The sequence below is a fragment of the Danio rerio genome, chromosome 1 (genome assembly GCF_052040795.2).
Source record: "Danio rerio strain M-AB ecotype USA chromosome 1, GRCz13ab, whole genome shotgun sequence".
Lineage (NCBI taxonomy): Eukaryota > Metazoa > Chordata > Actinopteri > Cypriniformes > Danionidae > Danio > Danio rerio.
Window position 1 is genome coordinate 58,502,323 of NC_141021.1, and position 23,341 is coordinate 58,525,663.

General features: G+C 35.3%; 1 protein-coding gene and 1 long non-coding RNA gene across 8 annotated transcripts in view; one reads left to right on the forward strand and one right to left on the reverse strand.

The window, feature by feature from the left end:
- LOC147847045 (uncharacterized) overlaps positions 1-2,147 on the reverse strand; it is a 60,217-nt gene extending 58,070 nt beyond the window's left edge. For 2 of the 6 annotated variants that reach the window (XR_015477264.1, XR_015477269.1), the window contains exon 1: positions 1,851-2,120. This is a non-coding gene — a long non-coding RNA (uncharacterized LOC147847045). Of the gene's footprint in view, positions 1-1,850 lie in introns of all 6 variants that reach the window. The other 4 variants (XR_015477268.1, XR_015477270.2, XR_015477266.1 and 1 more) reach the window with 3 other exon arrangements.
- Positions 798-22,200, forward strand: tecrb (trans-2,3-enoyl-CoA reductase b). Of its 2 annotated transcripts, NM_201299.1 has the most exon segments (12): positions 798-872; positions 3,181-3,231; positions 8,628-8,679; positions 9,780-9,824; positions 10,456-10,559; positions 14,183-14,298; positions 14,901-15,006; positions 17,415-17,487; positions 18,745-18,788; positions 19,400-19,457; positions 19,841-19,929; positions 21,493-22,088. In NM_201299.1, coding segments are annotated over 12 exon segments (927 nt in total). In that variant the 5' UTR covers positions 798-857; the 3' UTR covers positions 21,667-22,088.
- Positions 22,201-23,341: the final 1,141 nt, after the last annotated feature.

Below are 23,341 nucleotides of genomic sequence, written 5' to 3' on the forward strand. Positions count from 1 at the left end.
GAGTAAAAGTACCAATACAGCACTAAAATGTACTCAAGAGACAGTGAAAGTATATATTTTTAAAACAACTTAGTAAATTACAATTCCTGCGGAAATCTACTCAATTACAGTCATTTGAGTATTTGAAATTTGTTACTTTACACCACTGCTAATAATAAACCAAATTTTACGGTATTGATGACTGAAATATGCTTGAATATTAGTAGTATCAGAGACTCTAAACAAAAAAGTCTGGCACGCTTTAAAAATTGTTAAACTCTATAATGTATTTATTTGATTATATCATATGTACATTCTGTATATTTGTATTTTATTCGTACATACCCCTGGCATTTGTACTGTTAAATGTTATATACTGTTAATACTTACTGAGTGCTATTGTGGATCTGAATTTAGTCACAGTTTTCACTTTAACATATCTTTACAAAGACTAAAACAAAACTACATATGTGTAAGATGCATTAAATATTAAAAGTATTAAAATAAGCTTGCATTTGTGCATTCTCAGTATCTGTCGTACAACAAAAGGACGACTGTCCTAAAACTACTTCTGTCATTCCACCACACAAGCATTTTTCAGAACAATCGAGTGTTTTCAGGCGCATGTTTTGGCTTCCCATCACCACCAGGCGGCGCTCGTCATATTTGTTTAACGCTCATTGTGTCTAGTCTGATAGCGATTGGTTAGTAGGTCAAAAAGGCGTATCTGTTGGGTTTGGCCAATGACGAGGTCGAGCGCACGGCTCCGCATTTCTCACCACCTTCAGCCCATTGGATGCTTGGCATCTTCCGTTCTTCGTGATTGGACTTCGCGCTTGTCTTTCACCTTGATAGGATAAGCTATTCAAACTGCAAAGATGAAGCATTACGAGGTAAGATATTATACTGATATTTTTAGAGTACTCTAAATTGTATAGGCACTTTACCACAGTATTCTGATGCTCTTGGGATGTGGAAATGCTGAAATATAAATGAAGTGCACGCGTTATAGACACTGAAGCTGCAGATTAACATGCTAATGTGACAAGCAGCTCGGCCTAATCGCAAAGGATTGCTCGGTGTTTATATCTATGTATCGGACAAAACACACAAGATTTAAAGTAATTTCACATACTGAACCTGCAGGATTAAATTTCAGTCAGCTTTGGTTTAAATCCAGGTAGTAATGGCGCATATCAGCACCCTGAAACAACCTCTGTCCCATATTACAGCACAGTGGGTGTAATATGAGTATTACTTACAACATAAGATATGTTTAATGTTACCAGAAATGTCCTATAATAATGATAACACATCAATAGACAAGTGCTGTAGGATGGGATTTGACTGTGAACCTCGTGTGCACTTGACTAACCGGTTTGTTCCAACGCCCACTTCCATTCACATGCTAAATAACGCACAATAAAGTTGATAATTCTGCTTACAAAACAGGTATATAGTGTATTATGATAGTGAGTGTTGACAATCAATGCATCGCACATACTTGTGTCAGCTATGCTTTCCATAAACCCGGAAGTAGGTTGATGTTTCAGTGTTGATTTACTCTTATTCCTAATAAAACATGAAACTACTGAAGATACAGTTTGTGAAGATGGTTTCCATGCTGAAAAAACATGTCAGGATAAAGTGAACACGCTGGACACATTCGGTCAAAGTCTTGTTGATATAAGTGACATAAGCGATGCTTCGTGACGTGCACCAGAGGGCGCCAAACGGCTTAAAAGTTACCTCAGGTAACATAATCGCACATATTAGTGTAAATAAATCGAAGAATAATAAAATAAACACGTTAAAGTTGAAGTATTAATGATAAGTGATCAATTAATATTAGTTGTGTTGTTAGTACTCACTTTTTTTCTTCAAATGTAAGTTGACATAGTTAGCTTAGGGCTTCTCAGCTCTTCAGAAACATTAGCAGGTGAATGGCGCGCCTGCGGTCTCCATCTTGTAGTTTTCTGCTCTCCTCAAAGTTAGCTTTAAATTTATGTTGGTTTTATTCTGCGCAGTTCTCTTTCTGCCGGGGTTTCCCTCGATGACAGTGTGTATTTTCCTCCTGTCATCTGTTCATGCCTTTCTAAGTTATTAATAATCTCTCCCCTCCCCTAAATCAGCGCGTCCCCGAGTCTGAACAGCGCGCGCCAAACACAAACCAACGGAAAAGTTGATTGTTATAACTGTAAAATGAAGCTGTACAAGTGGGTGTGTATGGCGATATTTATTTATTCTGATTATATATAATGAGGAATATATAGTAAAATTAAGACATTTAAAAAATTGTAAGTTTTTTAAAATAGTAATTTTGATAACAATTTATAATTGTTATTTATAAGTATAATAATTTTCTGAGAAGAACAAACTGCTCTAAATCATGATATTTGATTTTAATTTTTAAAGAAATGCAACTATTACTACTTTACTCAAATAAATTTACTCATAAATCCAGAGAAAATTAGCGTTTTCAATGTGTCTTAATTTTTTTCATAGAGCTAGAATGTTTATATTTTATGTTTATAAATTTTTTTGACTGAAAATAACCTAATCAATACATAATTCCTCTATATTGGCACATACACCCTAAAACAGGTGTGCAAATCTAATGATAGAAGTTTGCAAAACTGCTCTTTATGTAATTGTTCGGGTGTTCGTGTGAATATCTGTATGGTCTGTAAATGAGTGATGACTGGGCTCTGTTACGGTGGTATGTGTGCATCCATAAGGCCAGTTATAATTAGCACATACTGGGACGACTGGGGAGAGTCACGTTTCCACAGTAGCTTCAGATTAAAAAGTGGGGAAAAAACAGAAAAAAGTGCATGCGAGTGAAATAGATACTAATTTTGTTTACTTGTTAGTGTTGCATGTGTTTATAAGGAGTCGGGGGCCAACTGTTTTAGATGAACAACAGCGACAACACAGAGAAAGGGGAGGGTGGAGTTCAATAGGAGAGAGAGAGAGATTTATTTCCACAGCTGACAGTACAGCTCTGGTGTTTGGAGGGGAAAGAGAGACTCAGAACTCAGAAAGTGGACAAATAAAACAGACATTATGGACACGTTGGCTTTAGAGGCCACGCAGCCCAAAAAGGCTCAGAATGGAGCCGGGCCAGGGGTCCCCGGGCCCCCGACTCCTGCAAAACGCAAACCTGCTAAAAAGACTAAAAAAGCTGTGGTGTTTTTTGAGGTGGAGATTCTGGACGCCAAGACGAAGGACAAGCTCTGCTTTCTGGATAAGGTAGGACACTTTTACATTAATATTTTGGGTAACACTTCATTCTAAGTCACAATTCATGGTGTTAATTAACACTACTAGCCTAATTAGCTGGTTATTAATAGTTAGTAAGGTAGAAGTTTTTGGTACACTGTAAAAATCTGTTAATGATTTTTTTTGTCATGTTTATATTGTTTTCTGTTCATTTATGGTTGTGAATCGTATTATGGGATGTTGATTTGTGCTCTGTTGACTCTTGATGTTGAAAAGTCAACTCTGCAGTTTAATGATGTGACTTTTATTGACATTTTTAGCCATTTTAAATAATGTAACATGTAAGAAATAATATATAAAGTCTGTGAAATGACAGAAATTGTATTGGCAGTTTATTACAAGGTGTTTTGTAGTGTAAAATACAACACCAACACAAACAATATATCATTTTAAACTATTAAAATGTTCATAAAATTCACTTTTTTACATCTTTTGAAGAGGAAAAGTTGTTGTAAGAAAGATCAAGCTCCCAAAATGCAATTTAAAAACATAAATAAACTGGGAAAAATAAAATAATTAATCACAAAATATGGAAAAGTGCTAATTTATGGATATTTTTTCCCAGTGTAGAATTAGGGATGCAGAATAAGATCATACTTTACTACTAAACCGTCAATATCCTAATAATAAGCAGCTAATAAGCCAGTACTAAACTAAAGACCTAAACTAAAGTGTTGTTATTTTTTATATTTAAGGGTTATGTGTTATTTATAAGTGTATTTCAATATTATGTATGATTTTCTACATGGAAATATTTATTTGCACACAGATTGCAGGATTTCTGAACATTTTATTTGTATTCCTCTTCATTTGCAGCAGTGTTTGTTTAGTATTGTTATTATACTTGCGGTTATGCGAGCGTTCATCCAGTCATTAAAAAGCTATTTACTCACTCAAGTGGTTTTCAAACCACGAAAGATACTGTGAACAATGTTGGAAACACAAAAGAAAATATTTTGAGGAATCTTTAGTCATTGTCTTCCATAATATTCCATAATTCAATGGCTAAAATTTTACAACATTCCTCAAATGATCTTTTTTTTTATGTTTTACAGAAGACAAATTAAATAGATTTGAATAAAAATAAAATGGGTAAGGGGAATGCCGATATATATATTTTTTTATTTTTGGATGAACTGCTGATTCAATGCCTTATTTTGCATTGGTTAAATGTTTTATATTTCAGTTTTTATTATAAATGGGTTTTTTTTGTTTTTGTTTTTTTGTAATTTTGTTATGTTTTTGTCAGTTTTATCAACTCCCAATCCATATTTAGGAACCGAGCACTGAAACGGTGTGTAGTCCCTATTGGAATTGCTCTGTTTCTTCTTATTATTATTCTTCTCCGGAATCAATCACGGTTTTGAGGGGCTAAGCATGCCGACAACTCACAAAACTTTGCACACACCAGAAGTGACAAAAATTTACGATTGTTATGGGTTTCGGAAATGGGCATGGCAAAATGTCAGCACCACCTAAACACTTTTGACGGACTGGCCCCCGATCTACGAATCATGCACGCATACGAAATTTGGCACACACCTCAAACACACCAAAACTTACAAAAAAGTCTCCTGGAGCGGAATCTCAAACCCAACAGGAAGTTGGATATTTTTAAGTTTCTGCTGCGAAAAAGTAACGTTTTTGCCATTTTAAGGCGTTGTATTTTAACGAACTCCTCCTAGGGATTTTATCGGATCAACACCAAAATTGGGGTTTGTTATCTAAAGGCCTTGGCACTGTTAGATTGCAAAGATCTAGAGTTTTTGTTGAAGGGCATGTCCATGGCAGCTTGCAAACTTCAACGATTCGCCATAAAACAGGAAGTTATTATAACTCAGCCAAACAATGTCCGATGTGCCTGAAAATTCACATGGTTAAGATTCCTCTGCTGATGCCATCTACATGCCAATCTTGAGTCACAGTTATAGCGCCACCTGCTGACAGGAGGAAGTTTGTCATAAAGCTGTGATTTTCTCAGGTTATTTGTATATATCGGCTTAAATTAATGTTGTTCGCTGTTCTCTGTCATCCTGAGGCCACTGGGCGGCAGTAAACCCGGGTGTGAGGTCCCTATCATCGCTGCTTGCAGCTTTAATTATTAAATTTGATTTTGCATTTAGTTATTTTAGTACTGCAACTTTAATAAAATAAAAAATATATATTTAGTCTCGGAGCTAAGTGAAATATTATCCTTTTTAAACATTTTCCACATTTGATTTAGTATTATTACTAAATAACTATAAATCTGGCTTTAGCCTCAGATATAGCTGCAGAATCTGTAATGCCAAAAAGATAACAAATACAAATGTTATCATATCTCAGAATGAGTTATCATCTATTATGTGTTTTCTTTTTAAATCTGAATAAAATATTAATAATATGCATGAGTTACCTGTTTATAGACTAGTCTTTTTAACCATTAACATTAGTTAATTCACTTATTATTATAATTTTTTCCACTCTTGAGGATTTTCATAGGAGGACACAAGGTTTTCCCTTGGCAAAATGTACAGTTCTCATTTCGTGGAGTGGTTCTATCTATAGTACGTGACGTGCGTGTGTGTGAGTGAGGTGGTCTCGCTTTACTCCTCGCCTGTAATGACGAGGCCTCTAGAATGTCAGGAGCAACAGCACAGGATTATCGAGGATTGCACTTGTGTGTCCGCGGATTAACCACTGCTTCCTGGTGATGTCACAGGGCAACACTTGTGATGTCATGATGATGTCATCTGAAGAGGGAGAGATTCAGACAAGGCAGATTTGTGTAGAATTAATGGATTTTTCCCATGTAGAATGGCAGTACTGGAGGAGCTTTTAAAGGTGCAGGTACTGAAATCTGTTTTTCCTAGAGGCGTTCTTAGTGCTTCTTGTAAGAAATCAGTCTTGTGTTGTTTTAGGTCAACACTGTAAAATGGGCGACATGATGGCGCAGTAATTAGCACTGTTGCCTTACAGCGAAAAGGTTGCTGGTTTGAGTCCCAGCTGGGTCAGTTGTCGTTTCTGTGTGGAGTTTGCATGTTCTCCCCGTTTTAGCGTGGGTTTCCACCAGGTGCTCCGCTTTCCTCCACAGTCCAAACACATGCACTATAGAGGAATTGGGTAAACTAAATTGGCCGTAGTGCAAGAGTGTGTGTGTGTGAATGAATGTATGGGTGCTTCTCAGTACTGGGTTGCAGCTAGAAGGACATCTGTTGCGTAAAACATATGCTGGATAAGTTGGCGGTTCATTCCAATGTGGCGACCCCTGACGAATAAAGGGACTAAGCCGAAGGAGAATAAACGAATGAACACTGTGTGAAACAGAATTACAGTCATTTTCTTCAACAGGAGACTCATAATGCAGGGGTTTTCCTGTTCTCTTTTACAGACCTGAATGAAAATAGGTAACTTTAAAAAAAAAATTAAATTAAGTAATAATAATATTAATAAAAAAAGTGAGTGTCAAGTCAACGTTTATTTATTAAACCATTTAAAAAAGCAACAAGTGTTTACTAAAGTGTTGAACTATGGTTGCACAATATATTTCTTCAGCATTGATATTGCAATGTGATCATTCACAGTAGTCACATCACAGGAGATGAAATTATGAATCTGTATTATAGTTTATAATTTGGATGTGAATTTGAAGCCTGCGACTGAATGATGTTAAAAGCATTCAGGCTTACGAAGTTGTACAATTTGTAACTATAATCGCGATGAATGTTGTTGAATTTATTCTAATTATTCGCTTACTGTACTTGAATACTGTTTGACTATATATATATATATATATATATATATGTGTGTGTGTGTGTGTGTGTGTGTGTGTGTGTGTGTGTGTGTGTGTGTGTGTGTGTGTGTGTGTGTGTGTGTGTGCGTATATGTATATATATGTGTGTGTGTGTGTGTGTGTGTGTGTGTATGTATATGTATGTATGTGTGTGTGTGTGTGCGTATATGTGTGTGTGCGTATATGTGTGTGTGTGTGTGTGTGTGTGTGTGTGTGTGTGTGTGTGTGTTTGTGTGTGTGTGTGTGTGTGTGTGTGTGTGTGTGTGTGTGTGTGTGTGTGTGTGTGTGTGTGTGTGTGTGTGTGTGTGTATGATAAAATATGAGCAAACCCTGCTGATCCAGCGAATGGTGTTCTTGACTCTTCTGAACACCTTGATTGTTTGCATCAGCTGTGTTTGATTAGGGCTGGAGCAAAACTGTGCAGAGCTGCGGCCCTTCAGGAATCCAGTTTGAAGTCTGTGTTTTATCATATGACATTTTATTTTATAAAATTTTATTTTATTTTATTTTATAGACCCTAATGGAATTGCTCCGTTTCTTCTTATTATTCTTCTTTTCTGGAATCAATCACGGTTTTGAGGGAAAACATGCCGACAACTCGCAAAACTTTGCACACACCAGAAGTGACAAAAATTTACCTTAGTTATGGTAAATTGCTTGCAGCTTTAATTATTTAATTTGATTTTGCATTAAGTTATTTTAGTACTGCAACTTTAATAAAATAAAATATTTTATTTTATATAGACATTTTATTTTATCCGAGTTTCTTCGCTCGTCTGCTGGTCCGGACGGCACTAGCAGTTTCACAGACTTTCATCTCCTTTACGCTTAAACAAATAAATGAATGCTTGAGTCTATTTAATTGAATGTATTTTAATAACATTACAGCATCAGTGCTGTAAAAGGAACCGCATGAAATTGAAATAGTCGCATCAAGCTTTCACCGGAAGTTGTATCAGTGGCTGAAAAGCACTACCTGTGCATATATAGCCCATTGTAATTTCTGAATCGGATGAAATCGGATATTGTGGGTCTTCAAAAGCATAATGTTTACTTAATAACTAAAAAAACCTAGTTTATAATCTAATCACTTGACCCTATATTCAGAAAATATGTTTTACTAAACTGAAGCAAAAATGCATTAGAGAAAAACATTTCTGGGAGGAATTTGTGTAGATCAGAACTGAAAATCTGTGTTGTTGCTAGAGGGGATACAGCCAAAAGTTAACCATTTATTTATATTATTTAATAAATTGCTTGTTAATTGTATTATATTAATGTTTAAAAACCCCAAACCAAACCCTCACAGTAATGTAATATGAGTTATTGTTGCACCGTGTCAAAAAGAATATGCTACATTGCTATTGATATTGTATATCTGCGGCTGTATCCCTTCTAGACTTTACCGAAGAGCTGTTTGTTTGTTGAACTCAGAGTACGGTCTTTGATTCAGTCTGTTTGTGTTTGTTTGGTGTTTTGTGTCTCGGAGAGCAGCTGCTGTACTAAAGCCGCTCCGCCGGGGGATTGTGGCTAAATTTAACACTTATTTCAGACCCTGAAAGTCTAAACTGCTGTTTGCTTGTTTGATCGGCAGGTCGAGCCCAATGCAACAATCGGAGAAATCAAATCCATGTTCCACAAGAGCCGTGAGTGGAAACAGCCATTCAATGCATCCGATTCATTTCTTGTCAAATATTGGCAAAGCACTGCTCGTTACATAAACTCTGAACAATGTAGTGATTATATAATAATGCATATGTACATGCATAAGAGATCTGAAATTGCATATATGCATACACAAATAGGAAAATACTCCACTGTGCATACATTTAGATGACATGTAATAATGTTTCTGTCTACACTGTAACTTTTGTTCATAATTTAATCAAGTTTCATTAAGTTTGGTGCAAAACCTAAAGATTATACAAGGTTTAACTTAATATATTAGTCAGTTTGATTGATGTAAATTGAGATGACTGGAAAAGTTAGTTTGGTTTAAGTATAAAGTATAAGTTTAACAGTGGAGTTTTGTCCAGTTATAATAAGAAGAATCAAAATAAGTCTCTGCTTTTTTCTTTGCTGTTATTTAAGTCAAATTATTGGTATTTAAGTCCATTTAGATTATTATCATGTTATTTAATGCTCATAAAATGTGATTATTTGAAAGAAATCACTACTATTTTAATTAGAGAAACCATTAAACGTTTATAATATTGCTAAATATTAAGTTATATATTATATATGGTTCAGTTATATTAATTTGATATATTATTTCAAATAAGTTATCATTTTTAAATGCTTATTTAATTCTGGAAATTATTTAAATGCTTTAGAAATATAATATAAAGCAGCATATCGTTTTTTTGACATTAATAATAATAATGATGATGATAATAATAATAATAATAATAATTAAAAATGTTGCTTAATTCAAATTATTTTGTTAATTATTAATCAAGTGATGCTGAAAACTGTAGAAATTATGCTGATTATTCAGCTTCAGGTCATATAAATACATTTTAAATAAACTAAATAAATAAAAAATAAATGAACTTTTGTGGAAAAAAGCAAAGAAAAAAGAAAAAGTGGATTTCAATAGAAAGTTTGTTATTTTAAATTGTAATATTTGCTTTTTACTGTATTTTGAATGTGTCAAAGTTTAATATTGTGATTACAACCAAACTTGTGATTAAAGTGTGCATGTGTGTGTGATTGCTGTAATTTGTGTGTTGTTGTTGTGTTTCAGACCCTCAGTGGTATCCGGCTCGACAGTCCATCCGCTTGGATCCCAGTATGTGTTGAATTATTCCTCCTCATCACTTTAAAATCTCCACTCTGTGTCTGAACTGAGTGTAGTTCAGTTTGTTTACGGTTAACTTGAGAAGATATTCCTGTTGTTCTTGCAGTTTTTATGATGATGTATTTTGTAGAAAGGTTTACTGTGATGCAGCTTTCTGCTTTAAAAAGCACAAATATAAGAATATCTAGTGTCTCATATTGATTTTGATGTTAAAGTATAAGCACAGTCCTGTTATACTCACCATTTATGCACTCTTAGGTGGTTTCAAACCTGACTCACACAAAAGGAAATAGTTTGAAGAATGTTTGATAGCAGCAGCCATTGATTTCCAAAAAAAAAACATACAATGGAAGTCAATGGTTACAGGTTTCTAACTTTCTCAAAAAGTTTTCTTTTGTGTTCATCAGAGGTAAACACACACACACACACACACACACACACACACACACACACACTGGTTTGGGACCACCTGAGTGTGAGTAAATGCTGACAGAATTTCAGTTTTGGCTGAACTTTCACTTTGAACCTGTAAGAAGGGGTAAATATGAAGGATTATTATTATCCTCATGGGTGTCTGTTCGGTTAAGGTTTGCTGATGTGCGTGTGTGTTTGTGTGTTGCAGAGGGTAAATCTCTGAAGGATGAGGATGTGCTGCAGCATCTGCCTGTAGGAACAACTGCAACCTTCTACTTCAGAGACCTGGGGGCGCAGATCAGCTGGGTCACGGTGAGACCGAGAACACACACACAGAAAACACACACAGAGAAAAGAGAGAGAATGAGAACACACACACACACACACACACACACTGAGAGAGAACACACACTGACACAAATTTACAGATCACACACAGAGAAATTACACACACACACACACAGAAAACACACAGAGAAAAGAGAGAGTGAGAACACACACACACACATACAGAGAACAGACGCACACAAAGAGAGAGATATCACACAGAGAAATTAAACACACACACACATACACACACAGACACTGAGATCTATCACAGAGTGATAGATCTCACACACACACACTGATATACACTGACAATGACACACACATACTGATACTGCATACCCACATACAGACACACTGAGATATACCACACACACACAACACACATACACACACAGAGGGAGAGAGAACACGCACACTCATACTTACAAACACATAGAGAGATCATGCACACCACACACACGCACACACACAGAAAGAAAGAGGAACATGTCTAAATCACACATTCTACCTATGCGTGCACACATTCACAGAGAAAGACCACACACACACACATTCTGTCTGACATGCTCACACATACACTGACACACAGACAAATACAAATAGAAAGAGAACACACACACACACACACACACACATATTCTCTCTGACATGCTCACACGCACATGGACAAATACAGTTAAAAAGAGAACACACACACACACAGTGCAGATTTCCTCATCTGGAATAGGTTTTCATCTGATGTTACACACAGAGGATAAGAAAATACACACACGCCACACACACACACACACACACACACACAGAAAGAGAGAGGGAGAACACGTGTATTGTCATACACACATTCTCACTAATGTGCATGCACACACACTCTGACTCACACATTCACAGGGAAAGACCACACACACATACTCACACACACATTATCTCGTTGACATGCTCACACATACACTGACACACAGACAAACACAAATAGAAAGAGAACACACACACACACATTTGTTTTTGTGAAAAGTGGGGACATTACATAGGTTTCAATTCATTTTATACTGTCCAAACCATATATTGTATTGCCCCCACCCCTAAACCCAACCATCACAGGAGACTGTGTGCAGCTTTACTCACTGATTAAACTCATTCTGTAGGATTTATAAGCATTTTGAGAAATGAGGACGTCACCAATGTCCTCATATTTCACCTCCTTTTTGTAATACCTGTGTCATACCTACGTTATTATACAGATTTGTGTCCTGATATGTCACAAAAACACGTACACACTCTCTCACACACACACAGAGTGCAAATTTCCTCATAAGGAATACATTTTGATCTGATATTACACACAGAGGAAGAGAAAACACACACACACGCACACACTTATATATGGACACATTCACGCTGACACACAGGCACAGATAAAGATCATACACACACCAAACACACAGTAAGAGAGAGGGAGAACATGCATACATTCAGGCATGTGTTCTCACTAACGTGTGTGCATGCACAGAGAAAGACCGCACACACATACTGACACACATGCACACACACACATTCCCTCTGACATGCTTACACATACACTGACACAGAGTAGGAGAACACATACGCACACACATAGTGCAGATGTCCTCATAAGGAGCAGTTGTTCATCAGATGGTACACACTGAGGGGGGATTCACTGACTTCATCATTATATGTGCTCGTAATGAAAACATGACCTGACACACAATAACTGAAACATCATCAGCATCCTCCGTTACTTCCCTCAGTAGTGTGCGTTTAGTGTGTGTTTATCAGGCTGTGTGTTAATCTGTCCCTCTTAACGGCTCCGTTTAGTGTCTGTCACATTATCTCTGTGAGAGCTGGAGATATTAATAACCAGGAAACGTGGAGGTGTTCCTGACAGCGCAGGAGCTCAGCACACTACAGATCAGGAGCGGGGTATGATCAGGCCGCAGAGTCGATTACAAAAGAGAATCGATTCCTTAATGCAGAGTCATTAAAGGCCTGTGAGTCGAATACATTAAGAATCGATTGCTTGATTCAGAGTCTTTAAAATGAATCGATTCCTTGATTCAGAGTCATTAAAGGCCTGTGAGTGGAATACATAAAGAATCGATTCCTTGATTCAGAGTCTTTAAAATGAATCGATTCCTTGATTCAGAGTCATTAAAAGTCTGGGAGTCAAATACAAAAAAGTATTGATTCCTTGATTCAGAGTCAATAAAAAAAGAATTGATTCCCCTATTCAGAGTCATTAAAGGCCGGGAAGTCGAATACGAAAATATTTGATTCTTTGATTATGAGTTAGTATAGACCTGGTAGTTGATTGCAAAATAATTGATTCCTTTATTCAGAGTCTTTAAAGGTTTGGGAGTCGATTACAAAAAAAAAGAATTAATTTCTTGATTTAGGGTCATTAAAGGTCTGGGAGTCGAATACAAACAGATTTGATTTCTTGATTCAGAATCATTTAAAAGCCAGGGAGTCGATTACAAAGAATTCCTTGATTCAAAGTCATTAAAGGCCTGGGAGTCTATTATAAAAAGTAATTCATTCCTTGATTCGGTGTCACTAAAAAGAATTGATTCCTTAATTCAGAATCATTTAAAGCCTGGTTGTTGATTGCAAAAAAGAATTGATTCCTTGATTCAGAGTCATTAAAAGCCTGGGACTCAATTACAAATAGGAATTGATTCCTTTATTCAGAACCATTAAAGGCCTGGGAGTCAATTGCAAAAAATTTATACATTTTTTTGATTTAAAATAATTAAAACTGTTATGATTTCTTGATTTAGAGTCATTAAAGGCCTGGGAGTCAATTATAAAAAATAAAGAATCGGTTTCTTGATTCAGGGTCATTGAAAGCATGGGAGTTGATTACAAAAAAAATTAATTTCTTAATTCAGAGTCATTAAAAAAGTATTGATTCCTTGATTCAGAGTCATTAAAGGCCTGGGAGTCGATTTCCAAAAAAAGAATTGATTCTTTGTTTCAGAAAAATAAAGGCCTCGGATTCAAATATAAAAAAAGAATCCATTTCTTGATTCAGATTCATTAAAGGCCTGGGAGTAGATTACAACAAATGATTCTTTAGTTCAGACCCATTAAAGGCCTGGGGTTCGATTTAAAAAAAAAAAAAAAAAAAAAAAAAAAAAAGGATTGATTCCTTGATTAAGAGTCATCAAAGGCCTGGCAGTCGAATACAAAAAGATTTGACTCTTTGATTCAGAGTCGTTAAAGACCTGGGTGTCGATCGCAAAAAGAATCGATTCCTTTATTCAAAGTCTTTAAGAATTCAATTCAATCGAAAAGAATCGATTCTAAAGCTCAGAATTGACTCATTCAAGCAGAATCGACTTCTATAGTTAGTCTACATAACAGGCTTACATTTCTGCAAACAGATTTATATGGTTCATTCAATGCTAGTTGCAGGAGCTGTTAATTTTATCTAGTTTACTTCTGGAGTGTTTTGAATAGAAAGAATCAAAAAAGAATTGCAACGGCAGTGAGCAATCAAATCTTTGAATCAGTTCTAGTACAAGGGAACCAGGAGTCAAACATTTCTAGTTGTGAAGCTTGTGTTCTGCTGTTTTTCTGTCTCTCAGGTGTTTCTGACGGAGTACGCCGGCCCTCTGCTCATATATCTGATGTTTTACTTCCGAGTGCCCTTCATTTATGCACCCAAATACGACTTCACCACCAGCAAACACTGGGTCGTACAGTAAGTCATTGAAGCAGTCAAGAAATGCTTCAGTTTTATTTTATTTTGCACTGTTCTCTGAGGTTATCGTGTAATCAAGATGTTTACTGTTCATGATTTAGAAGTAATTGCTATTTTTTTGTGCCGTTTTTAATTATCATCAGAATGATTGAGTGGACGTGGCTAATTGTAGACTCAGAAGTAAACACCCACTGCTCTGATTGGCTGGTAGTTTTGCATATTAACAAGTCTAAACTGGCAGTGAAGTAAAAGTGGGATATTCCCTGGAGGCGGAGCTTATCCTAACTATTACATCATAGAGTAGAACATTCCAGAAGCTGTCAATTATTCAGACTGCCTTCAATATGAGCTGATTTCATAGGAACCGCAAGGTGTTGAGTTTCAAAACTTACAAGATGTTTTTAAAGCACTATTATCTTTTATATGGCAAAAGAATAAAGGAGTTTTGTTTTTATAGTTAATGACCTCTATATTCGTTTATAGCGAAAAACATGCCTATACAATTCATATGGGAAAAAGTGGCATTTAGCAATGAAAAGAAAACATTGACTGTGATTGGTTTCAAAGGGCTGATGGGTAATTGAGTGTTCTTGTTCCTGTAGTTTGGCCTGTATGTGTCACTCCTTTCACTACGTGAAGAGGCTTCTGGAAACACTTTTCGTCCATCGCTTCTCACATGGGACTATGCCTCTCCGCAACATCTTTAAGGTCAGAGAAACCTATGAAATTCAGACATGTCGCTGTTTTAGTGAGATGGTAAAAGGATCTTTTACCAATGAATTAAAACATCCTCATAATTTACTTTTCTTTTGTTGAACACAAAAATACCAGAGAAAGTGTATAATAATACAATGAGAGACATGACAAGTCCATCTTCAAACGTTGTAAAATAATAACAAATTATATAAAAAAAAAACAGTTTCTGTCTTAAAATAAGTAAAGCTTGTTTTTTAACTGGTCAATTGTACTCATCAATAAAACATTTTCCTTAAATAAAAGTAAGTTCACAGTATACCAAACACGAGTACTCGTAAAAAAAAAAAAAAAAAATATATATATATATATATATATATATATATATATATATATATATATATATATATATATATATATATATATATATATATATATATATATATATATATATATATATATATATTTATAATCTTTATTTTTGAGCTGCTTGGTCCTTTGTTTCACACAAAAATAGATTGTCATAAATACAGTCATAAAATAAATGCACAATGCTTTCATCTTCCTAATTACAGAAACACTCTTTAAAGCAATGTCTTTGTGGCTGATAACTGTTTATCCACAAGTTTACCAGTATTTTTCTTCTGTTGAACACAAATGAAGATATACTGAAAATGCTAGAAAAAGGCAACTATTGACATGCAAATAGGAACAAAAAATACTGTGGAAGTCAAAGGCTGTTTTTTCCAGCATTCTTCAGTTTACAGTGTTTCTGCAGAGTTCACAGAGTTAAATTTAAGACTTTTAAAGACATTTTTAAGTCTATTATGAATTAAATTTTAGACCCACAAAGAGCTAAAGGCTAAGGAATTTTTCAAATGGCCCAGATAGAAAAGATTTTTATTTGCCCAAATAAAACAACTTATTAAAATGTAATAAATTTAATAATACAATAATAATAATAATAATAATAATAATATGTATATTTTAGATTGTATTTCTTAGCTAAATGTTTTAAATAGTGTATAAACACAAGTAAGCTTTACTTGTGCACTTTTTCCCAACACAAACTTTCTTTAATTAAAAAAAATGAACAATGTTTTAAAAACTTTACTAAATCTATGCACAATAATCTGTCCAGGTTGGTGTCTCCAGCAGTAAATACATGGAGAATACAAATACATTTTAAACAAATGAGTTAAAAATGACCTTTTAAATATAAAGTTTAAAGTTTTATTGAGATGTTTGTTGGTGATTGTATGGGTTTTGGCCAGATTTGGTAGCAATACATGAACAAAGAAAAAATTAAGACCAGTTTAAAAAAAGATTTAAGACCAACAACACAATATTTCAGTAAATTTAAGACTTTTCCCCCGGTTTCACAAACAAGGTTTAAGGTTAGTCAAGATTAAATTGCATGTTTGAGCTGTCTCAACTCAAAATAACTTGTGGTGAGATGTCTTAAAAAATATTTCTGGTGTGCACCTGGAGAATGACACTGACACATTTTAAGACTATTTTTATAAATGCATCTAAAATAGCCTTATTTAACTAAGGCCTAGCTCTAGCTTAATCTAAGCCCTGTTTGTGAAACTGCGCCTTTAAGGCCTAAAATTTAGATTTTGAGATTTAAGACTTTTTAAGACCGTGCAGGAACCCTGGTTTATCATCATGAGTGTTCAACAGAAGAGAGAAACTCAATCTGGTTTTGTAATAAGTGGAGGATGAGCAAATGATGACAGATTCAATATTTTTGGGTGAACTGTGCCTTTAATTGGCGCTCTGTCTTTCTGCTCTGCCTATGTCAGAGTGTTTTTAGAGAAGTGTATTGTTGTATGTTTGTGATGTTATACAGTTGAAGTCAGAATTATTAGCCCCCTAAATTATTAGACCGCTTGTTTATTTTTTCCCCGATTTCTGTTTAACAGAGAGAAGAATTTTTTCAGCACGTTTCTAAACATAATAAAATAACTGATTTCTAATAACTGATTGATTTCATCTTTAACATGATGACTGTAAATAATACTTTGCTAAATATTTTTCAAGACACTTCTATACAGCTTAAAGTGACATTTAAAGGCTTAACTAGGTTAATTATGTTAACTAGGCAGGTTAGGGGAATTAGGCAAGTTATTGTATAACAGTGGTTTGTTCTGTAGATTATCAAGAAAAAATATAGCTTAAAAGGGCTAATAATTTTGTCCCTAAAATGGTTCACAAAAAATTAAAAACTGCTTTTATTCTTGCCGAAATAAAACAAATAAGACTTTCTCCAGAAGAAAAAATATTATCAGACATACTGTGAAAATTTCCTTGCTTTGTTAAACATCATTTGGAAAATATTTTAAAAAGAAGTAAAAAAATCGAAAGGGGCTAATAATTCTGACTTTAACTGTATATGCATTTGCTTGTGTGTTTTGCAGAACTGTACATACTACTGGGGCTTTGCAGCTTGGATGGCCTATTATATCAACCACCCGCTTTACACACCGCCCAGTGAGTCAAACTCATATTCATTCAGCACCAGAAATCAATGTTGTTTTAAACTACATGTGAATGGAAATAGTGTGTTTTAAATTGCAATAATATTTCACTGCTTTAATTAAGGCTGAGCAATACTGGGAAAATATGCAAGATAGCATTTCCCTAGAGAAAATATATTTTTATTAGCCTTTTTAAATATTATTTGGAAACTTTGCTTATGTAATGATCAATACTAAAATAAACATTCGTTAATTTTCCTTCAGCTTAGTCTCTTTATACATCAGGGGTCACCACAGTGGAATGAACCGCCTACTTTTCCAGCATATGTTTTACACAGCGGATGCCCTTTCACTAAATGAAACCGATAATAATAAATATCTTTCTATATTAATATTCATTTCTGATCTAAAAAAACGGTCAACATGCAAACATTAAGACACTACGAATGAATGAAAACTTGGGCAGATACTCTGACTCTGATTGGCTGTTGTTATTTTCTTCTCTTGTCATGACTCCGCCTATTAGTGTTTATTTTCAGCTTTTGGTTCACCTGCTAGCCAATAGCAGAACAGCACTTACTGTGTAGGCGGGAATAAAGTTAGTAAGGCCCCATCTGATTGGTCAAATTTGCGTAGTCAGTGTAATATAGTAATAACGTTTAACAGCACTGTGCATCCTAAGTTTGGCCCAGAAATTTCATTTCAATGCTTAAAATAAAAGTTTTTAATAATAAAAGTTAATAATTAAAGTTATTTATTGCACCTCACAGCGATCTAAATACTGCATATACCATTATCACGATAACAATACTTTATTGATGTATTGTGCAGCCCTAGTTTTAATATTTAAGTGTATTTTTCCAATACAGTACATTCAAACAAATGCATCTTTGATTGATTTAATTAATTTATTTATTCATTTTTGTTGTTTTGCCAGTGTATAGTTTATATTTTATGTTTTATATTTTCAGATTACTTTATTGACTATTAGCACATCCTCGAGGAGATTAAGTTTATTTTTTTCCTGTTAAAAACAGGGGAAATATTCAGAAGAATTTTGGAAACTGTAACCATTGAAAACAAATGCTATGGATGTCAACAGCTGCTGTTTCCAACCTTCTTCAGAATATCATCCAATATATTCCATTACTTTCTTTTAAAACAGCATTTATATTTGGATTCATGTATGAATTACACAGTCTGACGGTGTTAAGTAAGAGTAGGTTGTGTGTTGTTGAAGTGTGTTCAGCCTCTGGTGTTTGTGTTTCAGTCTATGGAGAGCAGCAGATCAGACTGGCCCTCACTGTGTTTCTGGTAAGATCAGCTTATAGTTGTGTTTCACACACACTCCATTTGCAGTGTTTATTTATTCCATGTCCATGTTCGCAGATTAGAGCTGTATTTGCTTAGGAAAAAGTCAAATTTAAGTGAGTTTCTGTGTGAAAAATATGAACAGAACAAGCAAAATACACATATTTGAGGTTATTTAGCTTGTTGTAAAGGGGCCGTTCACCCAAAACTGGATTTTTTTTCATTTGTTTTCCCTTGACTTGTTCCAAATCTGTGTTTCTTTCTTCCGTTGAACGCTAAAGAAGATATTTTGAAGAATGTTGAAAACCTGTAACCATTGGCTTCCATAGTATTTGTTTTTCCTACTATGGGAGTCAATGGTTACCGGCTTTCAGCATTCCCCAAGATATCTTTAGTGTTTGACAGAAGAAAGAAACTCATGAAGGTTTGAAATCACTTGTAATAGTAAGTAAATTTTAATGTTTGGGTGAGAATCTTTAAATGTTTGACTTTTATATATTTTTTTGAAAACAAGATCAGAGTTTTTAATCGCCTTGAATGTTTCATGATTTATATATTTTTTAATGATTATTTTTTTATTATTTTAATAATGAGATCTCTCTTTTGGTCCACAGTTCTGTCAGATTGGAAACTTCTCCATCCACATCGCCTTGAGGAATCTCCGACCACCCGGTAAATCACACTTGCATCTCATTATAAATCAAATAAAATAATCATATCAATCCAAAATTCATGTCATTGTAAAATGATGTTTTACTTTGCTAGTGCCCCCTTGTTATTCTTTGACATAATTATTCTGTACAAGCTAATACACTGAAATATATGCCAGGCCCCTCTTACCATTAATTTGCACAGGGAATGATGCACAAAAAGAAAGCCCCGCCCCCTACTCAATATTCACTCTTAGTTGGAAGTACATCAACATACTGAAATAAAAGCCTCAAGAACTTCCGTTTCACTTGGACTTGAATACTTTTATATTTTACTGTCTATAAGTTTTCTTGATTCACGTGATTTCATTATTTCTTCTGTTGTGGTTATTCTCTCTTCCGCAGGCTCTAAGACTAGAAAGATCCCGTACCCGACTAAAAACCCCTTCACCTGGATCTTCCTGCTGGTTTCCTGCCCCAATTACACATATGAGGTCAGAAAGACACTTCCATTCACAGAAAATAAACTTTTGTCATCATTTACACCAGGGGCTCTCAAACTTTTCAGCCTGCGACCCCCAAAATTACAATGCCAGTGACTAGTGACCCCCAATATCCTCAGAGGGGGTTATAAATATTCAAACCTTACACATTGGCGCACATATACCAATAGTCCCAGGTCTATTCATCATTTTATTTTAAAGAACGCCACTCGGAGACCATCCTCCATGTTCAGATGTGGCCTGTATTTTTGTTTAATCAAAAATCACATTTTAAGATTATAAGGCTGAACTGCATGTAATGCCTTCAGTCTACAGAGATTTCCCAGTATTTGTTTGTTGGAGGCTGGAGATCACAATATTACTATGGCATGAATACAGCACTAAACATACAAAAGAGAGAGAGATCGACTGTAGTTTGAAATTACACTGTTTTTCTCTTAAGGCTGATTTATACTTCTGCGTCAAGCGCACATGTATGCTACAGCGCAGCCTATGCGTAGATGCATAGCCCTCGCCGTGGCCGTCGGTGACGTTGATGTGCACCTCTCAAAAAATGTAACTAAACGTTGCAACGATGCATAGCGCAAGCTCTGATTGGTTCGCTTGGTATTGTTGACGAGTGTAAACAGGACCGAGAGTCGCGCGAGTCCTTTGGAGCGAGTGTTTACAAATGTCAAGTTCTGTGAACAGTTTTGTTTTGTGTTTACCTCATGGTTAAAGTTGTTGCACGTCCGCCGATTCCTGCCTCAAAATAAGCGAGTATGAACCACTTGTACATTTAAGGAAGCGTTCAGAAAAAACAAAACACCAACGAAGAAACTCGACACAGAGGAACATTAACACATCACTGCCCACTAGCGTTTCGGAAGTGTTAATGCAGAGGAACATACATCACGCAGAAGTGTAATGCATGGCAACGCGCAAGGCTTGCGCCGTGGGTCACGCCAATCACTCGAGGCTTAATTATGCGGTTTTTGAGCAAAGACAGTTAACAATGTTCATCCACAAGATGGCGACAAAGACAGGCTAATGGCCGCCGACGCGCTGTCTCTCAGAAAATATAAATATTTTAGAATAGGCTCTATCCTTATAAATAAACTGCATAGTTGCAATCTAAACAACTACATTCTCGACTAAACAAAATGCCTTAAAAGTACATTATGTTGCCCAACAGCTGCAATAATTGTCAAACTGTACAGTGTCCTCTGCTTGTTGCTGTATGTGGGCGGAGTAATACACAAGAGTATATATAGATATATTTGTGTGTGTGTATGTATGTAATAAATATACACAGCACACACATTATGTATATATAAATGCACAATATAAGTGCTGAAAAAGATATCAGAATATACTAATACTATAGTCAGACTTCTGATGAGTAAAATTAAATACATTTTACCTAATGTTGATGAGTCAATTGTACATAATATGAGAGCAAAGTTTACTTGATTTTTGCTTGTGCAAATTGTTATAAAGATTTTAGAAGTTTATTTTATAAGTAATATTCAGTTTTCAGTGTAGTATTTACAGTCTTTATACTCTGTTTTTCAGCTGGGCTCATGGCTGGGCTTCACCCTGATGACGCAGTGTTTGCCGGTGGCTTTCTTCACTCTGGTGGGCTTCATTCAGATGACAGTGTGGGCCAAAGGAAAGCACCGCAGTTACCTGAAGGAGTTTCGAGATTACCCCACGCTCCGCTCGCCCATCCTGCCCTTCATCCTGTAGAAGAGAGAGCGTCCCGCAGTGTTTTAACCCCCCATCAGCTCTCTTTTATAGCTCTGACACACTGATTCCCCATAACAGTCAGATCCACAGGCTCCACATCGCCCCCTGTGGGTTGCATCTACAAATATCCACACTTTTTCCACAAATCAAACACACAAGGGTTAGTCTTTTTTTTTTTTGCATTGTACAATTTTCATTAGTGATGTAACATTAAGGAGTTGTGTGCAGACATGCGCATGCAGATTATTCCTGCTGATTGTAATTAAACACTTTTTAGCCGGATAGTGTGATTTGCAGCAATGCATGCTGGGTGGAAAGTAACTAAGCATTAAAAATAGCTTCTTGTGGCTGATACAGGAAAATGAAGGAACCTGCTGGTGTTGAAAGTGCTTTATAAATAAATTGAGTTGTTGAAGGAAAAATATGAAGCAGCAAATATGAAAACCTTATTTACTATCGTCTGTTTCTAGTTCTCATCATGGCTCCAGTGATTATACAAGTTCTGTAGGCATTAAATATTGCCTGCTCACTTTTCATCTTGTAGTTTCCTTTTTCTTGCATTCGGATAATGAAATTTGTGGAGAAAGTGATTTTCATGAAACAATTGCTTACAACAGTTGCACTGGTCTTGTTTTTAATCATGTGCTGCTGATCATTACGCTGTCATTTTCCCTGGAGCTCTCCTTGTGTTGTCGTTCATCAGAAAAAGACGCTTTAAAACCGGTCAGACATACATCTGCAGATTCTCCTGCTTTGCAGTTTGTCTGTTCTGTTTACGGGTCTTTATTTAAGCTCTTTCATGCACTGATTATTGATGGCTTTAAGTTCAGTATTGATTTTTGATGATATTATAATCCTCATGGGGAATCTTGTGGAAACTGCCACAACAGATCTTGTTCACAAATTAAGCACACACCACAATGCTTTCTCACGGTTTTTATTGTCTTTCTAGTTCTACTATCTAAAAATTATATCACGAAACATTTTCTAGACAGGCTAATCAATATGTATATATATATGTATATGTATATGTATATGTATATATATATATATAATGTATATGTATATATATATATATGTATATATATGTATATGTATATGTATATATATATATATATACATATATACATACAACAGTTCTGTCTGGTTCTCGAAACTGATTGGCTAGTAGCCGTGATATAAGTAATATCAGCATCCGTACAGCCTCTTAACCCTTTGTGTATTACTCCGCCCACATACAGCCAGCAGAAAGCAGACACTACAGATCTACAGTTTAAAAGATGCTCAGCTGTTTACCTGTCAGCTTATGGTTTGAATCCAACGCGGAAGAAAGTAGTTCCTCATACAAAAGGGTTTTTGAGACTCCATGTTTGATTTAGTTTTTATATACACAATTATGCCGTCAAACTGTTGTATAAACGCAATATCACATGAGTAGCAGTGCGATATGGCTGTATATTGGCACTGGTGGGAGGCATGTGTTGGCGTTGGTTTGCGTTTATACAATAGTTTGACGGCATAATTATATAAATATAATATATATATTCTTGAGATGCTTCTTGATATAATTTAGAGTAAAGGCAAAAATGCTTCTTGATATAATAATTTCTGCAGTTTTGAGGGAAAAACCAAGCTAAATCTGCTAATAGGGAAAGTAAAAAAAACAAGTTTTCAG

Excerpts from the sequence above, each read along its gene's own strand:
- tecrb (XM_087235226.1), top strand. The coding sequence starts at position 3,046 with ATGGACACGTTGGCTTTAGAGGCCACGCAGCCCAAAAAGGCTCAGAAT. Across the intron at positions 3,232-8,627 it reads AGCTCTGCTTTCTGGATAAG|GTCGAGCCCAATGCAACAAT; the intron begins GTAGGACACTTT and ends TTTGATCGGCAG. Across the intron at positions 15,007-17,414 it reads CTCTCCGCAACATCTTTAAG|AACTGTACATACTACTGGGG; the intron begins GTCAGAGAAACC and ends TGTGTTTTGCAG.